Consider the following 21762-nt stretch of genomic DNA (forward strand, 5'->3'; position numbering starts at 1 on the left):
TTGTGTTGAATGTTTGGTTTTGTTTCCTTCTATTTTCACTTTTTTGTATCTTCTAAGTCGTTTGGCCACTGCTTGTAATTTCTGCTTTTTTCATCTAATTGCTCTATTGCTTCTTGTTGTGAGATTTTACCTAACTTTTTTCGTTTTTTGTCTGATATTTCATTTCTTATAAATTCTGTTAGCTGTCTGATGTCTTTTCTCAGTTTTTCTATTCTGATCTGTAGCCTGTGTTGCCATGCTGGTTTTGTGGATTTCTTCTGTGTGTTGGTTGGTTCTGATCTCTGCCTAGTGTGTATATTTAGTGTAGTGAGTGATCCTATATAAACAAGTAGTTGTAACTCTTCCATAGTTGTGTTTTCATTAACTTTGCTGTGTATGATTGTGTTGATAGTTTTTATTGTTGTTTCGACTTGTGGGTTATTTGGCGGTCTATGCAAGAAAGGTCTAATGTCTGTATTTGTGTCTTTGTATTCTATATATGTCAGTTGAAATTTCTCTTCTATATCTAACATGTGTGTCACTTCGTGTTCTATTTGTGCTTGTTCTAGTGGCTGTCTTAAGATTTCGTTTTCCTCTGATTGTTTAATTGATGCGTGTTGGTCTTTGTTTGTTTGACCTGGGATGTTTGAGTCCATTACTGTATTTTCTTCTTCTTCTTCTTCTTCTTCTTCTTCTTCTTCTTCTGATTGCACATTATTTTGTTCCAGTATTTGTTGTACTTGTTGTTTGATGTTTTCTAATTCTGACTGGGGTATCCTGTTATTTTTTATTATTACACGGATCTGATCAGCTAGACGTTGTTCTGTTAAAAATTTTAATTCCGGGTATCTGGTAATAAATGTTGTGTATACTTGTGATCTGTATCCAGTTGTGTTGGTTCCTAGGTTTGTTGCTTGGTAATAACAGAACATGAGGTGTCGATTAACTTCATCTGACCATCTCATCCTCTGTCTTTGTTTTCCTTCTAGGGTGGTTGCAGGGAGCATATCCTGCAAAACACCTCTATTTGGATTTAAATCATTTTCCAGTTGGCTAGCAGTGTCGTTACCATTGTGGGCGGGCATAGGGTTCAAGCGTCGTCCCCGACCATGACGGCGCTTGTCCGAGGCTTCTTTAGTTCTGTCCTGAACCAAGTAATCACACTAAAAGGGGGGTTAGCCCTATTAGTGGTTTGTTCTTTTCGTCGCCTTTTACGACTGGCAGAACATACCGGAGGCCTATTCTTTTCCTGGGCCTCCATGGGGGTTATTATTATTATGGTCGTCATTGTCAACATAATCATAGTTATTATTGGCAGTGGCCAGACACAAAGCATTTGCAGCCAGCTCAGAAGTAAGGAGTCCAGCAGTCATGTGATTTAAAAGCATTAGGCCTAAGTAAATTATACACATTTTAATTTGGTAGATTTTAAATGGAGGTGGGTGAAGCAAGTGTCTCTAGGTAGAGGACTGGTGCAGAGGAAGCATGTTTTCTAATCAGTATTCACCTGTGTCAATAGTGCACTTCCTTTGGTGAGAAGGATGTTTGGGTAACACTTGCAGTGCACTGAGACTTGCTCTATCTTTTTACAAGAAAGGTTGTTCGAAATAAGCTGTACCTATAGTCTCACTGAATTATTACTTTGTGGGTTTTAACAAGCATCTACAAAAATTTTAATATTATTTATCATCCATCATTTTAAAACAGAGTTCAAAGAAATTATCTTTCATTCTAAGTGTATTTAGTAACCTTTGCGATGTGGGGAGAGGCAGGGGGTACTATCTAATATCTGATTGCACTCGGGGGTAACGGTCTTGGAAAGATTGGGAATGACTGATTTTTATCTACTATTTCTTTAAGCCCCTGCCTTTTTGTGAGTGCTCAGTTCCACAGAGCTGTGACTGTAGAAAAAGTTACCAAGTTTTTCCCCATCTGCTGAAACACCAGTGGAAATATTGAGCAGCCAATGCTACTTCAACAAAGTATCTCAACTATTGCTCTACTGCCACATGTGAGATTTCAAATGTCTGTCTGTGACAAACATTGAGGGAAGAAAAAAGATAAGTGATTGGAATTGGGATACAATAAAGAACAGTAGTGCCATAAAAATGAAATTTGAGACAAGCATATAATGGATCATGTTTTAAGTAAGGATAGTTTTTTACAAAAGTAACCAAACATTTTATTTTAGAACTACATTTATTACACAAATTTGTTTATTTTTTTATACATTGTTGCCATGTTTGTCAAACAGAACTTAGTTTTGAAATCAGTCTTAAAAGTAATATTCCACCTGCTGCGACAGCCATGAATTCAGTGGTTTTCACTTAATCGTTGAAGCATGTCCTGCCAACATGGCACTTTGGCTGCCCAAAAAAGGTGGAAATTGCTTGGAGTAAGGTCAGAGCTATATGGTGGATGATCCAAAACTTCCTGTGAGAAATATTCAGTCAGTTTCAGAGTCTGGACAGAAGTGTGATGCCTTGCTTAAGCAAAATACCATGCCTGTCCCAGAACACAGTTGCCATGATCTGGTGCTGTGGCAGCATGTGTTCGGGTTTGGGCTTGATTGGACAGGTTGAGTGCTATCATTCCATTAAATGTTGCTGGGATTCAGGGGTGAAATTGGATACCTATGTTTGATGACCTGGTACAATGCGGCTTAACATGTCGCCCCTCAGACATAATGAGTCAAAAAGGTGAGGGAACTGTCCAGTATCTGTAGTTTCTGGTCTTCTGTGAGGTATTTGGATACCCTTCGATAGTACAATTTCTGAAGTTCAGCGTTTCAGACACAGTTTTGTGCAGTACAGACGTAGACACTTCAGGATAATCTATTAGAAAGTAGTTACAGTGCTCTTCTGCCCTTCTGGATTTTTGTGTAAGTTGCAGGGATTTTTGTGTAAGTTGCAGTCACTAAATCTTCAGAGGCCGCAGATGGTTCACCCGAGTGTTCATCACGAACGCCGGCCGGAGTGGCCGTGCGGTTCTAGGCGCTGCAGTCTGGAGCTGAGCGACCGCTACGGTCGCAGGTTCGAATCCTGCCTCGGGCATGGATGTGTGTGATGTCCTTAGGTTATTATTTTATTTTTACCATTAGAAATACATTTATTTTATTGTTGAAAGAAACCCAAAACCATGTTCGGAAATAGTGTTTCGCTTATCCATTAGACGGTGCCAAAAGTTCCTCCAAAAAATCATAACACCACACACACAAATGACACACTAACAAATGTAAATCCACGTGATGGAGGTTTAAACCTTTGAAACGTGTAGTGGAGATAAGCAAACATTGATTGCTAACAGTAAACTTATCGTTTCATTTAATGTCAATAACGGTCAAGGTAAAGCCTGGCCTACGATGTTTGCATTTAAAACCACTTTTGAACTCTTACCCATTTTTGCTCTCTGCCTTTGCTCATTGCATTAACACCATACACCTCACAAAACTGGCAATGAATGGGTGCAGCCAATGTGTTTCATGCGCTCAAAAAAGTATCGCATACCATGTCTCGCACACGTTGAGAAATTAAATAATCTTGAAAATTTTAAAAATACAATGTTCAGCATGCAGGGTAGCTACACAGCTTCAACTGACGTCTGCTTGTTTGCAAAGCATGCCGGAAAGTGGCACATATGCTTCTTTAGCATTCTTGCTAACTGTGGAATTACAAAAAATACTCTTAAAAAAACCACACATCCCTTGTACATCCAGATGATGAATCTTGTTACAAGCGTGCACACATAGGAAGTAAAGTGCATGTCACTAGTGGAATGTATGCAGTGAAAGGATGCTTAGACGTGGGTAATGCGGTCCCTGTTACAATCTGCATAGATCCAATCCATGACATATCTGTTTACACTGTTTACCTTTATAAAAGAGAAACACATAGCCTACTAAGAATAAATTAGTCATAAAAAAACAGTCCTCACTATTTTTTATATATGGAGTCTTCACGGGTTGTCAGCAGAGTAGCGTCATTGTCTTGTAGCAACGTTTTGATGGAATGTGTCTCCATCTCAGGCGAAGATGATGGAGATGCATTCCATCAAAACGTTGCTACGAGATGACGACGCTGCTCAGCTGACAACCCATGAAGACTTCATATATGAAATTCACCAAGAAAGCCTGCACTCACATATAGGCCTCAGTATTGCTATATAGTGTGGTTGACAATGTTACTTCACAAATTTCCGAAGAAAGTCATGACCAGATTTTGTAGTTCTGTTTGTAAAACTGAAAACTTTGCATTTCAAGCCAAAAGGAGGTTGTGTGTGATTTTTTTGTGGCTCTAAGGCTGACAGCAAAATTCTGTCTAGGAAACCATAGATTGATATTAAAATTTGAATTGTCGTGTTTTAAAACAGAATTTCTATGTTTGATCCTGAAATTGTAACATACGTAAGGTTTGTAGTTACTAATGAAGTTTCTGCGTTTTATATAATTTAATGACATTGTTGTGTGTTTGGTAGCCCTGAAATTGTGCCGTATTTCATCTGCTATTTTTCATAATTTATTCAGTAGCTGTTGTGCAATGGAGGCAAAAATTTTGAAAGCTTTTAACTACAGTATCAGCACTGCTTGTGGAGTGTAAACACTCACTATTCATTGCATAGGGTTAGTAACATTCATTGTGATGTGCTTACGTTAATGGAACTGCTCTTTGCATTTACTCAAACTACTTTTTGTAGGATTTGTATTTACATTTTGTAGTTGTCACTCAAAAGTTGTCATCTCTCTTCAGTGTTCTTACAGTACAATTTGTCATTGTTGGTGGTGTTACGTGGCTTTCTTTTCCCAGCTATACACTGTGTTGCACCACGAAGTATGGCAAAGGGAGATGTTGGGAGAGGTGGTGGTGGTGTCGGTTGCGGAATCCACCTCACGCGAGAAGATTACTATACCTCTCCACCTTTCCATCAACTCAAGAATTACACCGAATGTGGCATTTATACTGTTGAGAAATTAACCATTGGCAGAAATGGATTTGGAAGCATCACATTTGACAACCCAATCAATATAAAGGACTTGAACTTCGATGACATAGGTTTGTAGCTCTGAATTATTGAAGATGTAAATTAATACAAATTTGTGTGTGCTTTATTCATTTATTACATGCAGAATAATTGTTGCTTTCATATTTTTGGTGGGGGTGACTCTGATCCTGCAGAAGTATGCATGGGCTTCTGAAAATTCTGCATTGTCACACAGTTTTAGTTGTCCATGTATATTGTGTACTGAAAATACACAAATGTTGGCTCCTTTCTTGAAATCCAAAATCATTTTGAATGCATTTCTCATCTCACATCACTAAACGTAACTAACCCTCTACGTTATGTGCCTCATCATTCTGTGGTAATGAAGAGAAACAATGATTTACATTTAACATATTTCGCTGCAAGCACTTGTTGAGAGAGAGTATTTTATTGCATTTCCACTTCTGTGGTTACTATGGCGGAGTGCTCTTCAGACTTTATTGGTGCATAGTAAATTAGAACTGCCTACTGTGTAGACCAGATGCACCCAGCATGTCGTGCACTGGAGTTTGGTGCTTGGATGTACACAGCAAACAAAACAAATCCTTTATGTATTGAGAATTACTATCATCTTTGTCAATGGTGGGGAGAAGTGTTGGAGGCTGTAGTAGTGGTAGTGACTCTGTGGAGCATACCAGTATTGCAATTATGTATTTAAAGACAATGAACATACATAGTCCAATTTAGCATGCTGTGCTGTTCCATGGCAGTTAATGGTGTGGTGTTGGTATTCCCACAGCTCATACGTGCATTTTAGCCACAATGTGGAGAGACAGTCTCTCTCTCTCTCTCTCTCTCTCTCTCTCTCTCTCTCTCTCTCTCTCTCTCTCTCTAGTGTGTACTAATTGAAACTTTGAAAATGTTGGTAAGCTGTAGAACTAGGTTCTCCTCTGGTCATAGGTGCCTGTTGATCACTCAACTCTTAAACTGTACGGCAAATTGTTGCCTGCACTTGTTCCACTTTTTGGTTTCACTAAGGTCTTTCCAGGACCATATTTAGATCTAAAAAGTTTCTTTAGCTGCATTCGCTATGAGGCAATGTGTGATCAAAAGTGTACCAAACTTTCAGTATTCCACAACGATATTTTTCTCTCCAATCTTTCATGCTAACTATTGAAGCATCATAACTATGATCAGAGAGAGTGAAAATGGGTTAGTTTTGTTTCAAGATTTAGGGTCCAAAGAAGAGTGGCAAGATTCGTGACTGGTGCATTTAGCCATCGCGAGAGTGTTACAAATCTCATAGAAAGTTTGAAGTGGGACACAATTGCAAATAGGCGATGTGCTAAATGGAAGGGGCTGCTCACTAAATTCCGAAATCCAATCTTCACCAAGGATGCAGAGCATATATTATTACCATCAAGTTTCAAATAGCGCAATGATCACCATTGAAAGATAAAGGAAATTAGAGCTCATACTGAGGCGTTCGAACCGCAAGTGGTGTGAATTGTACCCTCCGCCCCACACTGCTTGGTGGCTAGCGGAGTATATATGTAGATGTAGATGTAGAATTTTCTTAAGATTGCTCGAGAAAGTATATGTAGTGTAAAGTATTTCCAATCGCTTATTCAAATAATAAATTTATTAGTAAACAAAGACGAGAAATAATGGTGCTTGAGTAGAAAATAGAATTACTTTTTAGAGAGTTGCAGTATATAATACATTACACCATGATATTTAGCACATCACTTTGTTTCCATGTTACGACTATATTGATTTCTGTGTGCCTAGTTTATGTAAACCTTCCATTCTAAATTTATTTCATTTCTATGACTCTAGAATTACGTGGAATTTATCCTTGTCATGCTAAACATTCTCCACCTAACAAGACTGTGCCTTTAGTTCCTGAAGCTTGCATGATGCTCATATCTTTCTTGAAAAAGTACTTTGCCAACATAGGGCATTGGCCCGTGCAGCAATATTCCCTTTCTGTGCTGCAGACACATCCTTCTACTATTCTTTTTGCTCCTCAGTCTTTCCATTGGGTAGTCTTCTTAGTGTCAACCATGCTTCGATTTGGTTTGTGGTTGTTAATGGTTAAGTTTGACCTAACACTCATTTCCCAGGTTTTAGCAGAAATGTGAACCAAGCAGGGAAGGTCGCTCAAAGTGGTGTGCATTCTACCTTTTGTGCCTCCCTATTTTTGCACTCTTCCTCTCTGGCAAAAGTAATACACCCAAAGCACAATATGGTAGCCATCCCATTCTAGGGTGGGTTGTCAAGTACCTGCTTAGTGGTAATCTCTGATCATGCAGGGTTCACACTGTTTGTGCCTGCACTGGAGTCTCACCATGTATGCCAAGGAGTATGTGCCCATTGTGGCTGGGGCATGGGGATTCCAGTTGTTGGGAGGGCCCTAGTTAGGACTGGGTGGCACCAAAGTGGATGACTTGTAAATGAAGCAGCTCAAACTTTCTTCCCCTGGTGGCCATATGGCCCCAGCAGTCTCTCTGAAGGAAAGGATTACTACATTGCACAGAGATATGATTCCACAATGTTTGTTTCTCTGGCTACTTCGTGGGAGGAATATAGGACTAAGAAATGAGGGTAGAAATACTCCCCACAATACTTAGTTTGCTCCAGGATTGATAGAGATTCCTCTTTCTCCATGAAGCCATTATTCTTTGTTTAAAACCTTCAGGGCAGGTTTGAGGAAGTAGCAGCAGTTGTGAAAATGAAAAGGAGTTCATTTCCAATTAAAACTGTATCCCTGCGTATTTGTGGATGCTGCATGCCTGTGACAAGCTGTGTGACATTCTTGTAACTATCACCCCCAGAACAGTCTCAGTATGATAGAGGGTACCATCTTCCACCATGATCTTTTACAGACCAATGATGATTTACACACCAGTTGAAGCAAGGAGGTGTGTGTATGTCCATCGTGTCCAGTGGGGACCAAAGGAAAATAGGGTTGATGCTGAGACCACCTCTTTGGCCTTCAGAGGTGACTTACTGTCTGAAAAGGTCAAAGTGATTGGGTATCAGTGGATGTGAAGCCCTGTGTTGCCACTCCTATGCAGTGCTTCAGATGTGAGAGATTTTGGCACGTCTTCACATTGTACAGCCAACACCATATGTAGGGATTGTGGATGTCAGTTGCACAGGAGTGATCCTTGTGCCCCTCCCCTGGTCTGTGTCAACTGTGGAGAGCACCGTCACTGTTAACCCAACTGCACCATCTTAAAGAGGAAAGAAAAGTCAAGAATACAAGACTCTTGACGAACTTACGTATCACGAGGCAAGAAGTAGTAGGATGATCATCCGGTATGTGTGATGGTTTGCTATGGCTATGTCATCATCCTCTCTAGTGACAGTGCTCTCATCCTTTCATCCTTTGTAGCTTCTATGTTGTGTCCTCGGGGAAACCTATGAGGAGCTCTCCCCATTCAGTATTCACAAGGCATTAGAGGATATTGCTGGGTACCTAACACGTGTGAAACAACTTCATAATGGAACATTTCCACTCGGAACTGTTAATTCAAACCAAACATCTAAGGCTCTGTATGTAAGGTCTTAGGTGACTACCCCTTTGAGGCTGAGTTGCATAACGCTCTTAACTTTTACAAAGGCTTGGTTACCTGCCCCGATATAATGGAGGTGGACCTTGTGGAGTTACATGAAGAATGAAAAAATTTGGATGTCACGGGAGTGCAGAACTATATGGGAAGAGTCTGTCCATGGGAAGAGTTGCAACATTTATTCTAATGTTTAGCACTCAAGGATTACCTTAATACATCCTTGCAGGCTATAACTATCTTAAGGTTCGCCTGTTTGTTGCTAACCCAGTGCGATGCTTCAGATTTTAAAGATTTTGCCATACCACTATGGGGTGTAATGGAAGAGCTATGTGTGGATACTGTGGAGGCTCAGCTCATGAATCGAGCAATTCTTGTACTGGCCGAAATGCATTAGCAGCTCCAGAGATAACCCAGTATGGAGCAAGAAGTGAGGTTTACAATGAGGAAAGTAAAATTAGAGTGTTGAAAGTCACAAGACACATACCCTAAGCTAAAAAAAGCTTTCAAAGCTATGCAACATCAAGTTTTTGATACTTCTTTCGCATCGGTTCTTAAGAAGCCAATTGTTAAGTCTGATGTCACCACACAAATTCGGGCCACAGGTTCAAGTACGAGCACATGCACTTGGCTGTTTACCTGTGGGGAAAACTCTACACTTGAATCAGAAATAATTTGGAAGCCATCAGTGATGGACTTACAACCTAAGCCACATACCATTGCCCACCATCAGAAGCCTATTAAACTGTCTCCTCAACATGAGCAGCCAACTCCTCATATAAGTAAGGAAAGACTCCCTCAAAAAGTAGTTCAAAGTCAAAGAAAGTGGCAGTTAAACCTTTGGATCAGTGAGCTCTCTCCCTCTCGGGTGGGGACATTGTGCTTGAGGATATGGATTTCCTGTTAGAGGAACCGGACAGCCGGACACTGACTAACATTCCCTCTGACCTCCTGGGTAAAGCACTACCTCTGAGGGAGGAAGACAAGACTAACCATCACGAACCGTTGCGCATCTGCTTACAAGAAACTCCTATTAAAGTCACTGACACACCTGCATTAAGGGGGTTACCACCCGTACGGGGGGGACAATATTACTGGTGATACGGCCATAGGTGGTGTGGTTGTAATGTATGATGACAGATTCCACTCCTCTCATGTTCCTCTTGCCATAACCATACAAGCAGTTGCAGTGAAAGCCCTAGCACTAGTTAACATCACAGTGTGTTCTTTATATCTTCTACCTCATGATCTTTAAATGCACACACACTAACAGGACACTTCCCGGGCACTGCCATGCCCATTCCTCCTTGGAGGGGGGGGAGGGGGAGACTTGAGTACACACAATATGCTATCGGGCTTGACTGTCACTTGCTCCAGGGGTCGAATTATCGAGTGACCCATCCATACTGAGAACACCTGCCTTTTGAACTTCGGGCAGATGACACCCTTTTCCACAGCAAGAGGGTCTTCTTCAGCCATTGACATTGGTTTTTGCCCTCCCCCCCCCCCGTTGCTATTGCAGAGACTGTTCAGTGGGAAGTGGCTACAGATTTACATTCTAGTGATCACTTCCTAGTGTGGATCCGTCTGCCGACTTGGATGGTGGTTGACAGGAGGCCACAAAGATGGATCATTCAAAGGGCAAACTGGTTGCTGAGCAGTCAATACGCTATTTTTGAACAAAAGGATTGTGCACGGGAGACGGTGGCCGGGCTGCCACAGAATCTGTCCCCCAGTCTAACAACCACCTCATATGATGACCTGTACCTTGGTGGAATGAGGACTGTCAGTTGGCAATCGGAGACAGACGAACACCTCAATGGAACTTCAAACACCATCCAACTACATAAAACCTTCACGCTTTCAGATCAGCAAGAGTACATGCAAGGCAAGTGATAAAATAATCGAAAAAGGATTCCTTGAAGGAATTCACAACTTAATCGGTCCACTTCCACTGCGCAAGTTTGGGAATCAATAAGGCAGATTTCAGTTGAGGGCAGTACACTTCACCTTATGACCTCTTCAGAAATGGGACTCAGGTTTTAGCTGAGCGTCTTTTTAGTCACTGTGTCATCTAGACAAGCTCCTGCATTTCAGATTTTCTGTAGAACTGCAGAAATGAGGAAGCTCCTTTTCTTATCACATAATGAGGAAATCTACAACCTTCCATTCTTCGTGTGGTAACTGGAATCAGCTCTGTCTATGGCCAGAGGCACTGCTCCAGGACCTGGTGAGATTCATTATGCCATGCTCAGTTATCTCTACCCTGAAGCAAAAGGACAGCTTCTCTCTGGTTTCAATCAAATCTAGTTTGATGGGCAGTACCCTATGATTTGGAAGGAGGCAATATTAATTCTGTTATGGAAAAGGGGCAAGGACTGTAGAACCCCTAACAGTTACCAGAGTGTAGGCCTTACCTGTTCTATGGGTAAGAGCTTTGAACACATGGTAAGCCACTGCGTCGTCTGGCTTCTTGAATCCTGATGTCACTTGAGTCATTCCCAATGCAGATTTCAGGTGCTGCCGTTCCACCCTTGACAACTTAAGTCTACTGGAAATGGTGATATAGAAGTCGTCCTTGTGCCAAAACCATTTGGTGTGTTTTTCTTTTCTTTTTTTTTTTTTTGAAGAAGCATATGACACTACTTGGAAGTACAACATTCCTCGCCAACTTCGCAAATGGGGACTATGTGGACATCAGCTACTTCCTATCCCATCTTTCCTTGAGGACTGGCACTTTTGCTATCGCATTGGTCATACTTTGACTACTATGTTCAAGGGAATGAGGTACCCCCAAGGCAGTGTACTCAGTGACAAATTGTTTGCCATTGCTATCAATGGCATTTTCTTCCATTCAGGAGCCCTGTCAAATGCTCTTTGTTTGTGGATGACATTGCAATCTTCTTTCCTTCCTTCCTCCAATCTTACAATGTCGATGAGGTGGCAGTGGCTGACCATCAAGAGGCTGGAAACCTGGGCCAAAATAACTGGTTCTCAGTGTTCACCAGAGAAGACAACATGTCGGTTTTAACCATGCTCGTCGAAGTTTGATCAACCAATGCTCACAATGGGGGACACTATTTTACATTTTCGCGACACTGTGCACTGTTTGGGTTTATTATTTGTCAAAATTAACTTTGCACCCACACCTGAAAGACATATAAACTAATGACTTCCAGTCATTGACTATTTTGAAATGGGTTAGTGGAAAAGCATAGGGAGCTGGCAGGTACTGCCTTCTGCAGTTTTATAGGGCATTTGTTCAATCACATTTAGATTAAGGAAACATGGTCTGTGGATCAGCCCATATTTCCTACTGCAAGATGTTAGATTCTGTCCACCATGAGGGCATTCAGATATTGACTGGAGTCTTTCTGACCAGCACAGTTCAGATTCTGTGTGCATAGGCCAGTGAACCACCAATCTGGATGTGGCAACATATCATTTTGGCATGGCAGGCACTAAAAATCGCAATGTCACCTCAGTTACTGGCATTTAGTGCAGTAGTCCAATCCACGTTTGAACGGCTGTTCAGGAATCAGCCCCCCCCCCCCCCCCCTCCAAGGGACCAAGCCACTTGAGATACGTGTTGCTGACTGTCCCAAGGATCTGGATCTATGAGACCTCGGAATACACAGCCAGGAATGGAACGCGTTGCTGCCTTGATGTCTTTAGATGCCCAAAGTGATTTTAAGCTTGACGCAGTACAAGAAAACTTGTATTCCAGATTATATTTTTACAACTTTTTCTTCCATTTTAAGTACAGACCATAGTTTTATCACTATGTATACAGATGGAGCAAAGCAAGAGAATGTCCTCAGTTGTTCCTCTGTTTTCCTTGATACAATTTTCAAAGTGCATCTGCAGGAACAACGTAAAAATTATGATACAGAGTGACATGGCATTATGATGGCACTGGAGAGGATTCACAGACATCACCGTACAAGGTTTTTTTTGTCTGTTCAGACTCACTCAGTGCACTACAGGCACTTCACTAAATGTGTCCAGTAGACCATTTGATTCAGCTCATCCATGATTCCTTACAGTGGTTCCAACACCATGGCAAGGTGATCCTTCACTGGGTACCTGGCCACATCGGGATACGGGGAAACGACATGGCCAACAAACTGGCCAAGGAAGCATGCTGTAATGGTGTTGTCTGGCAGTGTCCCATCCCATTGCATGTTGTCATCTCATATTCTGACAGACGCATCGTGCATCAGTCGTAGACTGAATGGTTGAAGGTGACATAAAACAAACTGCGGTTGCTCAAATCGACCACACAGGCATGGCGGACTTCCAGTCAGCCGCACAGCTGGAAGGTGGCTCTTCTTACCAGGCTGAGTATTGGACATAGCCCCTGTGGTGTGCCACTTTCAATTCAGCATATTTTGAAAACATGTCTCCTATATACTGATATTAGGGCAGTCCCAAGTCTCAATGGACATCTGCCCACCAACCTTGTTGATACTGATTCCAGTGTTAGAAGAGTGGTGGCATTTTGTGAACTGTCATGCCTCATCGCTAAATTGTTGGGAAAGGGAGGCAGACTTTAATGCATTACACACTGCTCCGCATGTGGGGACAGCCTTCATTCCTTATCATGAGACTGGCACTGATGACCATGATGTCCTATAATAATAATAATAATAATAATAATAATAATAATAATAATAATAATAATAATAATAATAATGATAGTGTACCCCACTCATGGTTACTACAGATATTGGAAATATACAAAGTAGATCCTAAATTGATACAATTTCTAAACACAGTAATGAAAAACTGGAAAACCACACTTAATATCCAAACAAATTCAGATAACATCACATCACAGCCAATACAGATTAAGCGTGGAATATACCAAGGAGACTCATTAAGTCCTTTCTGGTTCTGTCTTGCTCTGAACCCACTATCCAACATGCTAAATAATACAAATTATGGATACAATATTACTGGAACATACCCACACAAAATCACACATTTGCTATACATGGATGATCTAAAACTACTGGCAGCAACAAATCAACAACTCAACCAATTACTAAAGATAACAGAAGTATTCAGCAATGATATAAATATGGCTTTTGGAACAGACAAATGTAAGAAAAATAGCATAGTCAAGGGCAAACACACTAAACAAGAAGATTACATATTGGAGAACCACAGCGACTGCATAGAAGCGATGGAAAAAACAGATGCCTATAAATACCTAGGATACAGACAAAAAATAGGAATAGATAATACAAATATTAAAGAAGAACTAAAAGAAAAATATAGACAAAGACTAACAAAAATACTGAAAACAGAACTGACAGCAAGAAACAAGACAAAAGCTATAAATACTTATGCTATACCAGTATTGACCTACTCATTTGGAGTAGTGAAATGGAGTGACACAGACCTAGAAGCACTCAATACACTTACACGATCACAATGCCACAAATATAGAATACATCACATACATTCAGCAACAGAAAGATTCACATTAAGCAGAAAGGAAGGTGGAAGGGGATTTATAGATATAAAAAACCTACATTATGGACAGGTAGACAATTTAAGAAAATTCTTTCTAGAACGAGCAGAAACTAGCAAAATACACAAAGCAATCACTCATATAAATACATCAGCTACACCATTGCAATTTCATAACCACTGCTACAACCCTTTAGATCACATAACATCAACAGATACAAAGAAAGTAAATTGGAAAAAGAAAACACTACACGGCAAGCACCCGTATCATCTAACACAGCCACACATAGATCAAGACGCATCCAACACATGGCTAAGAAACGGCAATATATACAGTGAGACGGAAGGATTCATGATTGCAATACAGGATCAAACAATAAACACCAGATATTACAGCAAGCATATTATTAAAGATCCCAATACCACAACAGATAAATGCAGACTTTGCAAACAACAAATAGAAACAGTAGATCACATCACAGGCGGATGTACAATACTAGCAAATACAGAATACCCCAGAAGACATGACAATGTAGCAAAAATAATACATCAACAACTTGCCATAAAACATAAACTAATAAAACAACACGTTCCCACATACAAGTACACACCACAAAATGTACTGGAGAATGATGAATACAAATTATACTGGAACAGAACGATTACAACAGATAAAACAACACCACATAACAAACCTGACATCATACTCACCAATAAAAAGAAGAAATTAACACAACTAATTGAAATATCCATACCCAACACAACAAATATACAGAAGAAAACAGGAGAAAAAATTGAAAAATACATCCAACTGGCTGAGGAAGTCAAGGACATGTGGCATCAGGATAAAGTCGACATAATCCCAATTATACTATCAACTACAGGAGTCATACCTCACAATATTCACCAGTACATCAATGCAATACAGCTACATCCAAACTTATATATACAATTACAGAAATCCGTAATTATTGATACATGTTCAATTACCCGAAAGTTCCTAAATGCAATATAACATATACCATACAGTTACAAGGAAGTCACGCTTGACCGAGGTCCGCGTCACGTTCCATTTTTAACCAGACTTAAGTCTGAGAAAAAAAAGTCGATAATAATAATAATAATAATAATAATAATAATAATAATAATAATAATAATAAATCATCAACACCCTAAATGACACCTCATTGCGCTTCATTGCCTTCATCCATCTTCATGGCTGGGTTTGCCACCTAATAAAATGGCAAAAACCACAATGCAGGAAACAGTATGTTAATACATTGGACCACATACCCCCTCCTTTGCAGTTTAGGTAAAGGTATGTCTCGCTTCTAGACACCAGACCTGACAGGTGCTCCTGGTGTCTCCCGGAATGGCATTGTCTACACTGACACAAATGTTGTTGCCAAACATTTTGAGATGTGTTAAACTCGAGCATCTGCATCTGAGAATTATCAGCATGCATTTCGTGTCCTTAAACAGTGGGTGGAGCAAATTCGGTTGCCTTTCACTACACATCACCTGCAGCCATATAATGCTCCATTTAGTGAGTGGGAATTCCTCAGTGCTCTAGCCTCTAACGGTTTGTCCTGTCACAGGTCCAGGGCCAGATCGAATCCAGAGCCAAATGCTCAAACACCAATCGGTGTGTTGCCAACATCATGTCCTTGTCATTTTCACTGGTATCTGGAGTGAGGGTGAGCTCCCATTTCAGTGGGGAGGAAGCATGATTCTACCACTACTGAAACAAGGTAGACCTCGCTTCTCTTCATCGGCTTTACACAGCTCTGATTGCATCCTACCTTGATTTTGGGAGTCTGGCACATGGCTTGGTATCACTTTAAGCATTGTGGTGTTAGACCTGATACACCATAGTGGGTTTTGGCTTGCAACAAGTGCCTTTTGGCCCTGCAGCCCTGTGAACAGCCTGCTCACGGAAGTTGAGGTCTCTCCAGTACAGATGAGCCACCAACAACTGCTGCTTAACAGCACTGTGTGTGTGTGTGTGTGTGTGTGTGTGTGTGTGTGTGTGTGTGTGTGTATATATTTATTTATTTTGAATGCACACTTGAGCATCTGTACTACTGCATTATTTTTCGTGGTAGGGAGATCCATCTCTCACAATAGCATCCCATTACTGGTGCCATGATTGCAGTTTGCATACAGTGAACTTCCGTCTTTCACCTCTTGTTAGGGAGCAGTCACATATGCCCGCACCGTGTGTACCCTGTTGTCAGATGTCTTGACCTACACTTTGGACCAAAAGACTGTTGAATCCATGACTCTTTTTTTGTCACCTGTTACTGGCCGTCCTTGGTGCATTAACGGCTTTGGAAGTGGTATACACTGATGGCTCTGTCAGTGGACAACAATTCTGCCCAAATACATGAAAGGTGCAGTGAACTACACTTACTGCCGTATGGGCCCAGAGTATTAAATGAAGAATTGTTGGCCATCAGGTGACCCAACAGTCATGTTTGTTCTTGCACTGCTGAAATGTTGTTAGTTGGCAGTGACACTCTGAGTAGTCCTTACGCTGTTGACCGGTGCTACCCTCCACACCCGTTGTTAGTTACTATCCAGGATCTCCTTCCTGACCTCCATCAAGCTGAAAGCTTGGTCATATGTGTGAACACCAGGTCATGTTGGGATCCCAGGAAATGAATGTCCTGACAAGTTGACAAAGTTGGCTACCAGGATATTGGTCTTGGAGATGATATCAGAACCAGACCTTTGGTCAACTCTAAACTGTCAGTTGTTGGAGACCTGGAACTTGGATTGATGTGCATTGGTTTCTCTGAACAAACTGTGAGCAGTGAAGGGGACTACAAGCATGTGATGGTCTTCCCTTCATGCTTTTTGCAGGGAATTTTCTGTTCTTTCACCCTCACATTGGCTGCACTTGGCTGACCCATGGCAACATCCTTTGACGTAAGGATCCACCTCACTGTTTGTGTTTTGTCCTACTAGACTGCCCAATTTGGCCATCTTATGATGAAACCTTCAACTTGCTGGCTTACTGCCTCTGCCGCAGTACTGCATTCATCACAAGAATAAAGCTGATGTAAGCATTACACTACGTATTGCAGGAATCTCATTGAATTTAATTTCATGTGGAGCAGAAGCCAAGCTGTCTTGAGTACAGTCAAATATAGTAATAAAGATATGTTTTATGCTGTGAATTAATGCACATCCACTAAACGACAGTGCAGGAAAACAGCTTTACGAGCACATTTACCTTGGGCAGAACTGACCAGCCAGTTGGTCCAACTATCCTGCAGTGATGTGAACAGTTGCAGCTAAGACATAAAAAGAGATGAGCAAAGAAACAGTGAAGCTTCAACTGTCATTTAATTTTTAAATAGAATGTGATAATATATAACAGAACTCTGGCAATACACTTTTTATGGGACCAGATGGAAAATATAACATGCTATTGTAATTAAAAACAAGCTAGGAATTTTCATAACTTGAACACAGGATAATTTTTCTGCGTGAGCTGTGTGTGACATAAGTGTATTGCAGATATTTCATTATACGGTGAAGTATTGAAGCCACTGACAGTGCCTGGTAATCTCTGAACTGTTCCTATACCTGAATCCGAGCAGTACGAGGGGGTACCCATAAAAAATGGAATTACTTTTTAAAAGCTATATACAGGGTGTATAAAAACTCCAGGAACACTTTGTTATTTATTGCACAAGAACCAAACATTGTACAGATATCATTCAAATGTCATTTTGAAGAAAACCCTGAAAGTTTTTTTTTTAAGTTTGTAGTGAAAGTGGAGCGCATACGAGAGATGGTTATGCCAAGAATTCGATTACCGTATTGACGTCTGCTGGGTCACTTACGGTTTGCATATTGAATGTCTTTTTACAAATTTTGAGTTTCTCTACAAAATGCAATATGTATGACATCTGTGCAATGTTTAGTTCTTCTGCAGTAAATAATTGAAAGTGACAACCTGTATTTTCAAATTGTTTACAAAACATCATCATCTCCTTCAAAATACCCTCCATTACAACTAATACATTTGTCCCACCAGCACTTCCATTGTTTGAAATATTTTTTGTATTCTCCTTCAATGTTTTAAAATTGGTGTCGTTTTATGCCTCTTTTTATGCATGGAAAAAAGAAAAAGTTGCAAAGAGCCAGGTGAGGTGAGTAAGGCGCGTGGAGCTGGGGAACTATGCCAGTTGTAACCAAAAACTGTGTGATGGATAGGTGTGTGTGTGTGTGTGTGTGTGTGTGTGTGTGTGTGTGTGTGTGTGTGTGCAGATAAATTGTCATGGTGGAAGAACCAGTCTCCTGTCTGCCACAAATCGGGTCTTTTCTTTTTACTTTACAGACACTGTTGCGCAACCTAATAACTCCCAAATAAAAGTTTTGATTCACAGTCTGATGGTCTGTGACACAAGCTCTCAATTTTTTTCAATATTTTCATTGATTCAGGCAGTCGATGGATGTCTAGATTGAGGTTTGTCATCAGTCGACGTGTCACCATTTTTAATTTGAACAAACCACTTATGTACTTGAGTTTTTCCTCTAGTTTCATGTTGGTAAGCTGTTTTCAACATTAAAACAGTTTCAGCAGCATTTTTACCGAGTAGAAAACAAAATTTCACAACTACATATTGTTCACTTAAACTTGGAGTCATAAAAAACGAAACAAGAACAAAACAGCACTAGGAAAAACAATTGCTGCAGATCAACAGAGCAAGCTGGGTCACCACAGGCAACAATGAACTGGCAATAAGTTGTGCTATATGCACCTAGTGGCAGAACTGCCTACTGCACAAGCTCCACCCACGGCAATGTTATCCATGTTTTTTTACATTTCTGTACAGTAATGGGATTGTCACCATCTACGTTCATAATGAGTTGATCAACAGAATCCAAAAAGCCACCTAATCACCACATTTTCTCCTCTTCTTTTGTGACGTGCTGTTTCCCATCTTTCCAGTGTTTGGCTGTGAGTGTGACAAAGCTTCGTGCATTCATGCTAGTATTTCTGGCAGCTTAAATGTCTTGTTATTTATTTCAACAAATCGCGTAACTTGGCTCCAGATGAATTCTATTGAGTTGAGACTGCAGTGGTATTGTAGCAACTGTAAAAATGCAGTATTTGTGTGGTGTGATCTGTGCCATTAAAATTGTTTTCCATGGTTGTAAGACAGGTGTCAGAACACATTCATGGTATAAAATTTTAACACCACCAGTGTACGTGTGCTATGGTTGTTGACAAGTCATCGCATTTCTGTTTGTTTACATCAGATTTAGTCATGTGATGAATGAACTATAGTGGATGGCGGCAAACTGGCTGATCTGGTTTTAACTTTTTCCCATGAAGGTGGTTTGTACTCTTCTCTGTGAGAAAGGGCAAATGGGCCTCATCGGCTGATTAAGGAATGGAAGGGTCCCCATTGCCTGCTCTGACCCAGGGGCCCCTGGCTGCCTTTGCTCAGGGATGTGGCCTGGCTCCTGTCCTTCCCACCCTCTTAATTCTTCATGTTGTTTTACATCTGTCATAAATTTACTGCCTCGTAATCGTTGTTCTCTTTCCTGAGATTGTCTGCGTTGCTAGTTTTCTTGTGGTAATTGAGGGTGAAGAAACATTGGTCGGATGTGGAGGGTGGGTCTTCCATAACATAACACATCCCAGGAGCCTTCAGCCGCATTCTGGGTGCAGCAACTCACCCATCTTTGCCCTCTTACCTCTTACCCCTTACTCACTTCTACTTGCTTCGTTCTCTTGGCTCTGGGTTACAATCTCATTCATCAGGATTTGTCTTCTGTGTCCTTCCAGTCTGACGACTCCTCCCAGCTTGACACGTGTGGGATTGAGGGACTGACGACGGCATAGTGTGGAATGTTCATTCAGTCAGTGCAGGCAATTAATAAAGATAATACAGTGACTGTGTGGAGCTCACAATATGGGTGACAACTGGCTACTACCATAAGCCATTTCTGAACAATTGCTTGCAAAGTTATTTTTATGAAACTACACTTACTTAAACGTACTTGCCTTTTTGTTGTTTTGAAATGTTCCCATTGATACACGTTTCCTTACTAACATTTCTAAGACAAAGTAATTCATTGCAATCTTGGTAAAATCCACAATGGAAATAATCATATTTCTTTTGCTGACTATTTCAAGTTCTCATTACTTGTTAAATTTTTATTCATATGGCAAATGTGGTGGCACACTGCTAAGAAGCTGGACATACATTTGGGAGATAGTGTTCATATACCCATCCAACCTGTTAGGTTTAAGTATATTGTAGTCCCCTCAAGTAAGTTTAGGTGAATGTCAAGATGATTACTTTGAATAGAATGTGATAAATCCTTTTCCTCTTCCTTGATGAGTCAGTACTGGAGCTCATGTCTCATCAGCAGGATTTTAAACTACTATTTTTGTTTGTGTGTTTTAAACTGAAACAGCATACAGTCATTAGTGGGGTTTTCTAGCCTGGTGTGTCTGATGCCAAAAACTTCTAGAATGAGCCTCATCTCTAGCTTGTGGGCAGAGGCTGGTAAGCAACCTCTTTGTTAGAAGGCAGTTTCTCATGTCGCAACTGTTTAGTACCAAAGTCAGTACTCTAAAATGCAAATTCTTTACTGCTTGCTGTGTGTAACTTTGGCTCTGGACAAAGGGCCATATGTGTAACCAATTCAAACTCCCAAGCAAAGTTGGAGCAAGTTTTTATTGGTTATTAAAGAGGTCTTGGAGAATTCTAGAATTGAAGTAGAAAGATTAGAAATAAAGCTGTTCCCAGTTAGAAGGAACATTACTATTTGGTATGGTAAGCCCTGGTTTTCCTCAGGACTTAGAGCTCACTTACCTAGTTAGTTATAAAATGACACGCAGTTAAACTTGGTGCTCTGACTTAACCCTGTTGTACTTAGTGTTAAAAGTAATAAAATATGCTTGAGGCTCTATGTAAAAGTTTGATATTATATTATTTCTTATGTACATATGCTGACGTTATAGTATGCAGGATTATAAATGGCACTTCGTATGACACAAATAGTGCATAGGTTGTGCATAAGGCCACATTATAAAATGTACAGCTGATTCTTCTTCTTCTTCTTCTTCTTCTTCTTCTTCTTGTTTTGTGAATTTCACAGAAAGGTATTATCTTTCTTGTAGACTTCCTTCTCATTTAATTTCTTATTTAAATTACTTTTATGTTATTGTTCCCATTCAGCAGAAACCGTCAAGTGTTCATTTCTTAGCAATTTTTCTGTCTGTTATAGTGCATATTAATCATAAGGAGGTAATAGTATATCCCAATGAGGAGCAGAAACCTCCTGCTGGACACGGTCTGAACTGTGCAGCAGAAGTAAGGCTGGAAAAGGTGTGGCCGTTTGATAGCTATGTGTCTAAATACATAACTGATCCTCGGGCTCTTGAAGAAATTTGCTTCACTGAAAAACTGAAACAAACTAACCACAAATGTTCCACAAAGTTTATTAACTATATACCTGAAAGTGGAACATGGATATTTAAGGTATGTGACAAAATCAATTTCATTTGTTTTAGTAAAATGTATGGCATGGTATTACCACTCATTTCATGAGTGAATCTTGTAGCAGAGATCATACTTCAAATGTAATTTTATAGTAAATACATTGTGTTTAATCTTAGGAAAATGGAAGTTTCGGAATGGAAACAGATAACCAAATGGCTGCAGCTGATAGATATGTGGCTCACTTACAAATGAAACATCACAGAAACTCACAATCTTTT

The 21762-nt window shown here is 40.4% G+C and overlaps 1 protein-coding gene across 2 annotated transcripts in view; it reads left to right on the forward strand.

The window, feature by feature from the left end:
* Positions 1-21762, forward strand: part of LOC126184682 (nuclear pore complex protein Nup98-Nup96-like) — a 222623-nt gene that overhangs the window by 59130 nt on the left and 141731 nt on the right. For both annotated transcript variants that reach the window (XM_049927176.1, XM_049927174.1), the window contains 2 exons: positions 4782-5027; positions 21270-21523. In XM_049927176.1, coding sequence (XP_049783133.1) covers positions 4808-5027; positions 21270-21523 — 474 coding nt within the window. In that variant the 5' untranslated portion in view covers positions 4782-4807. The remainder of the gene's footprint in view (positions 1-4781; positions 5028-21269; positions 21524-21762) is intronic.

The sequence above is a fragment of the Schistocerca cancellata genome, chromosome 4, assembly GCF_023864275.1.
Source record: "Schistocerca cancellata isolate TAMUIC-IGC-003103 chromosome 4, iqSchCanc2.1, whole genome shotgun sequence".
Classification (NCBI taxonomy): domain Eukaryota; kingdom Metazoa; phylum Arthropoda; class Insecta; order Orthoptera; family Acrididae; genus Schistocerca; species Schistocerca cancellata.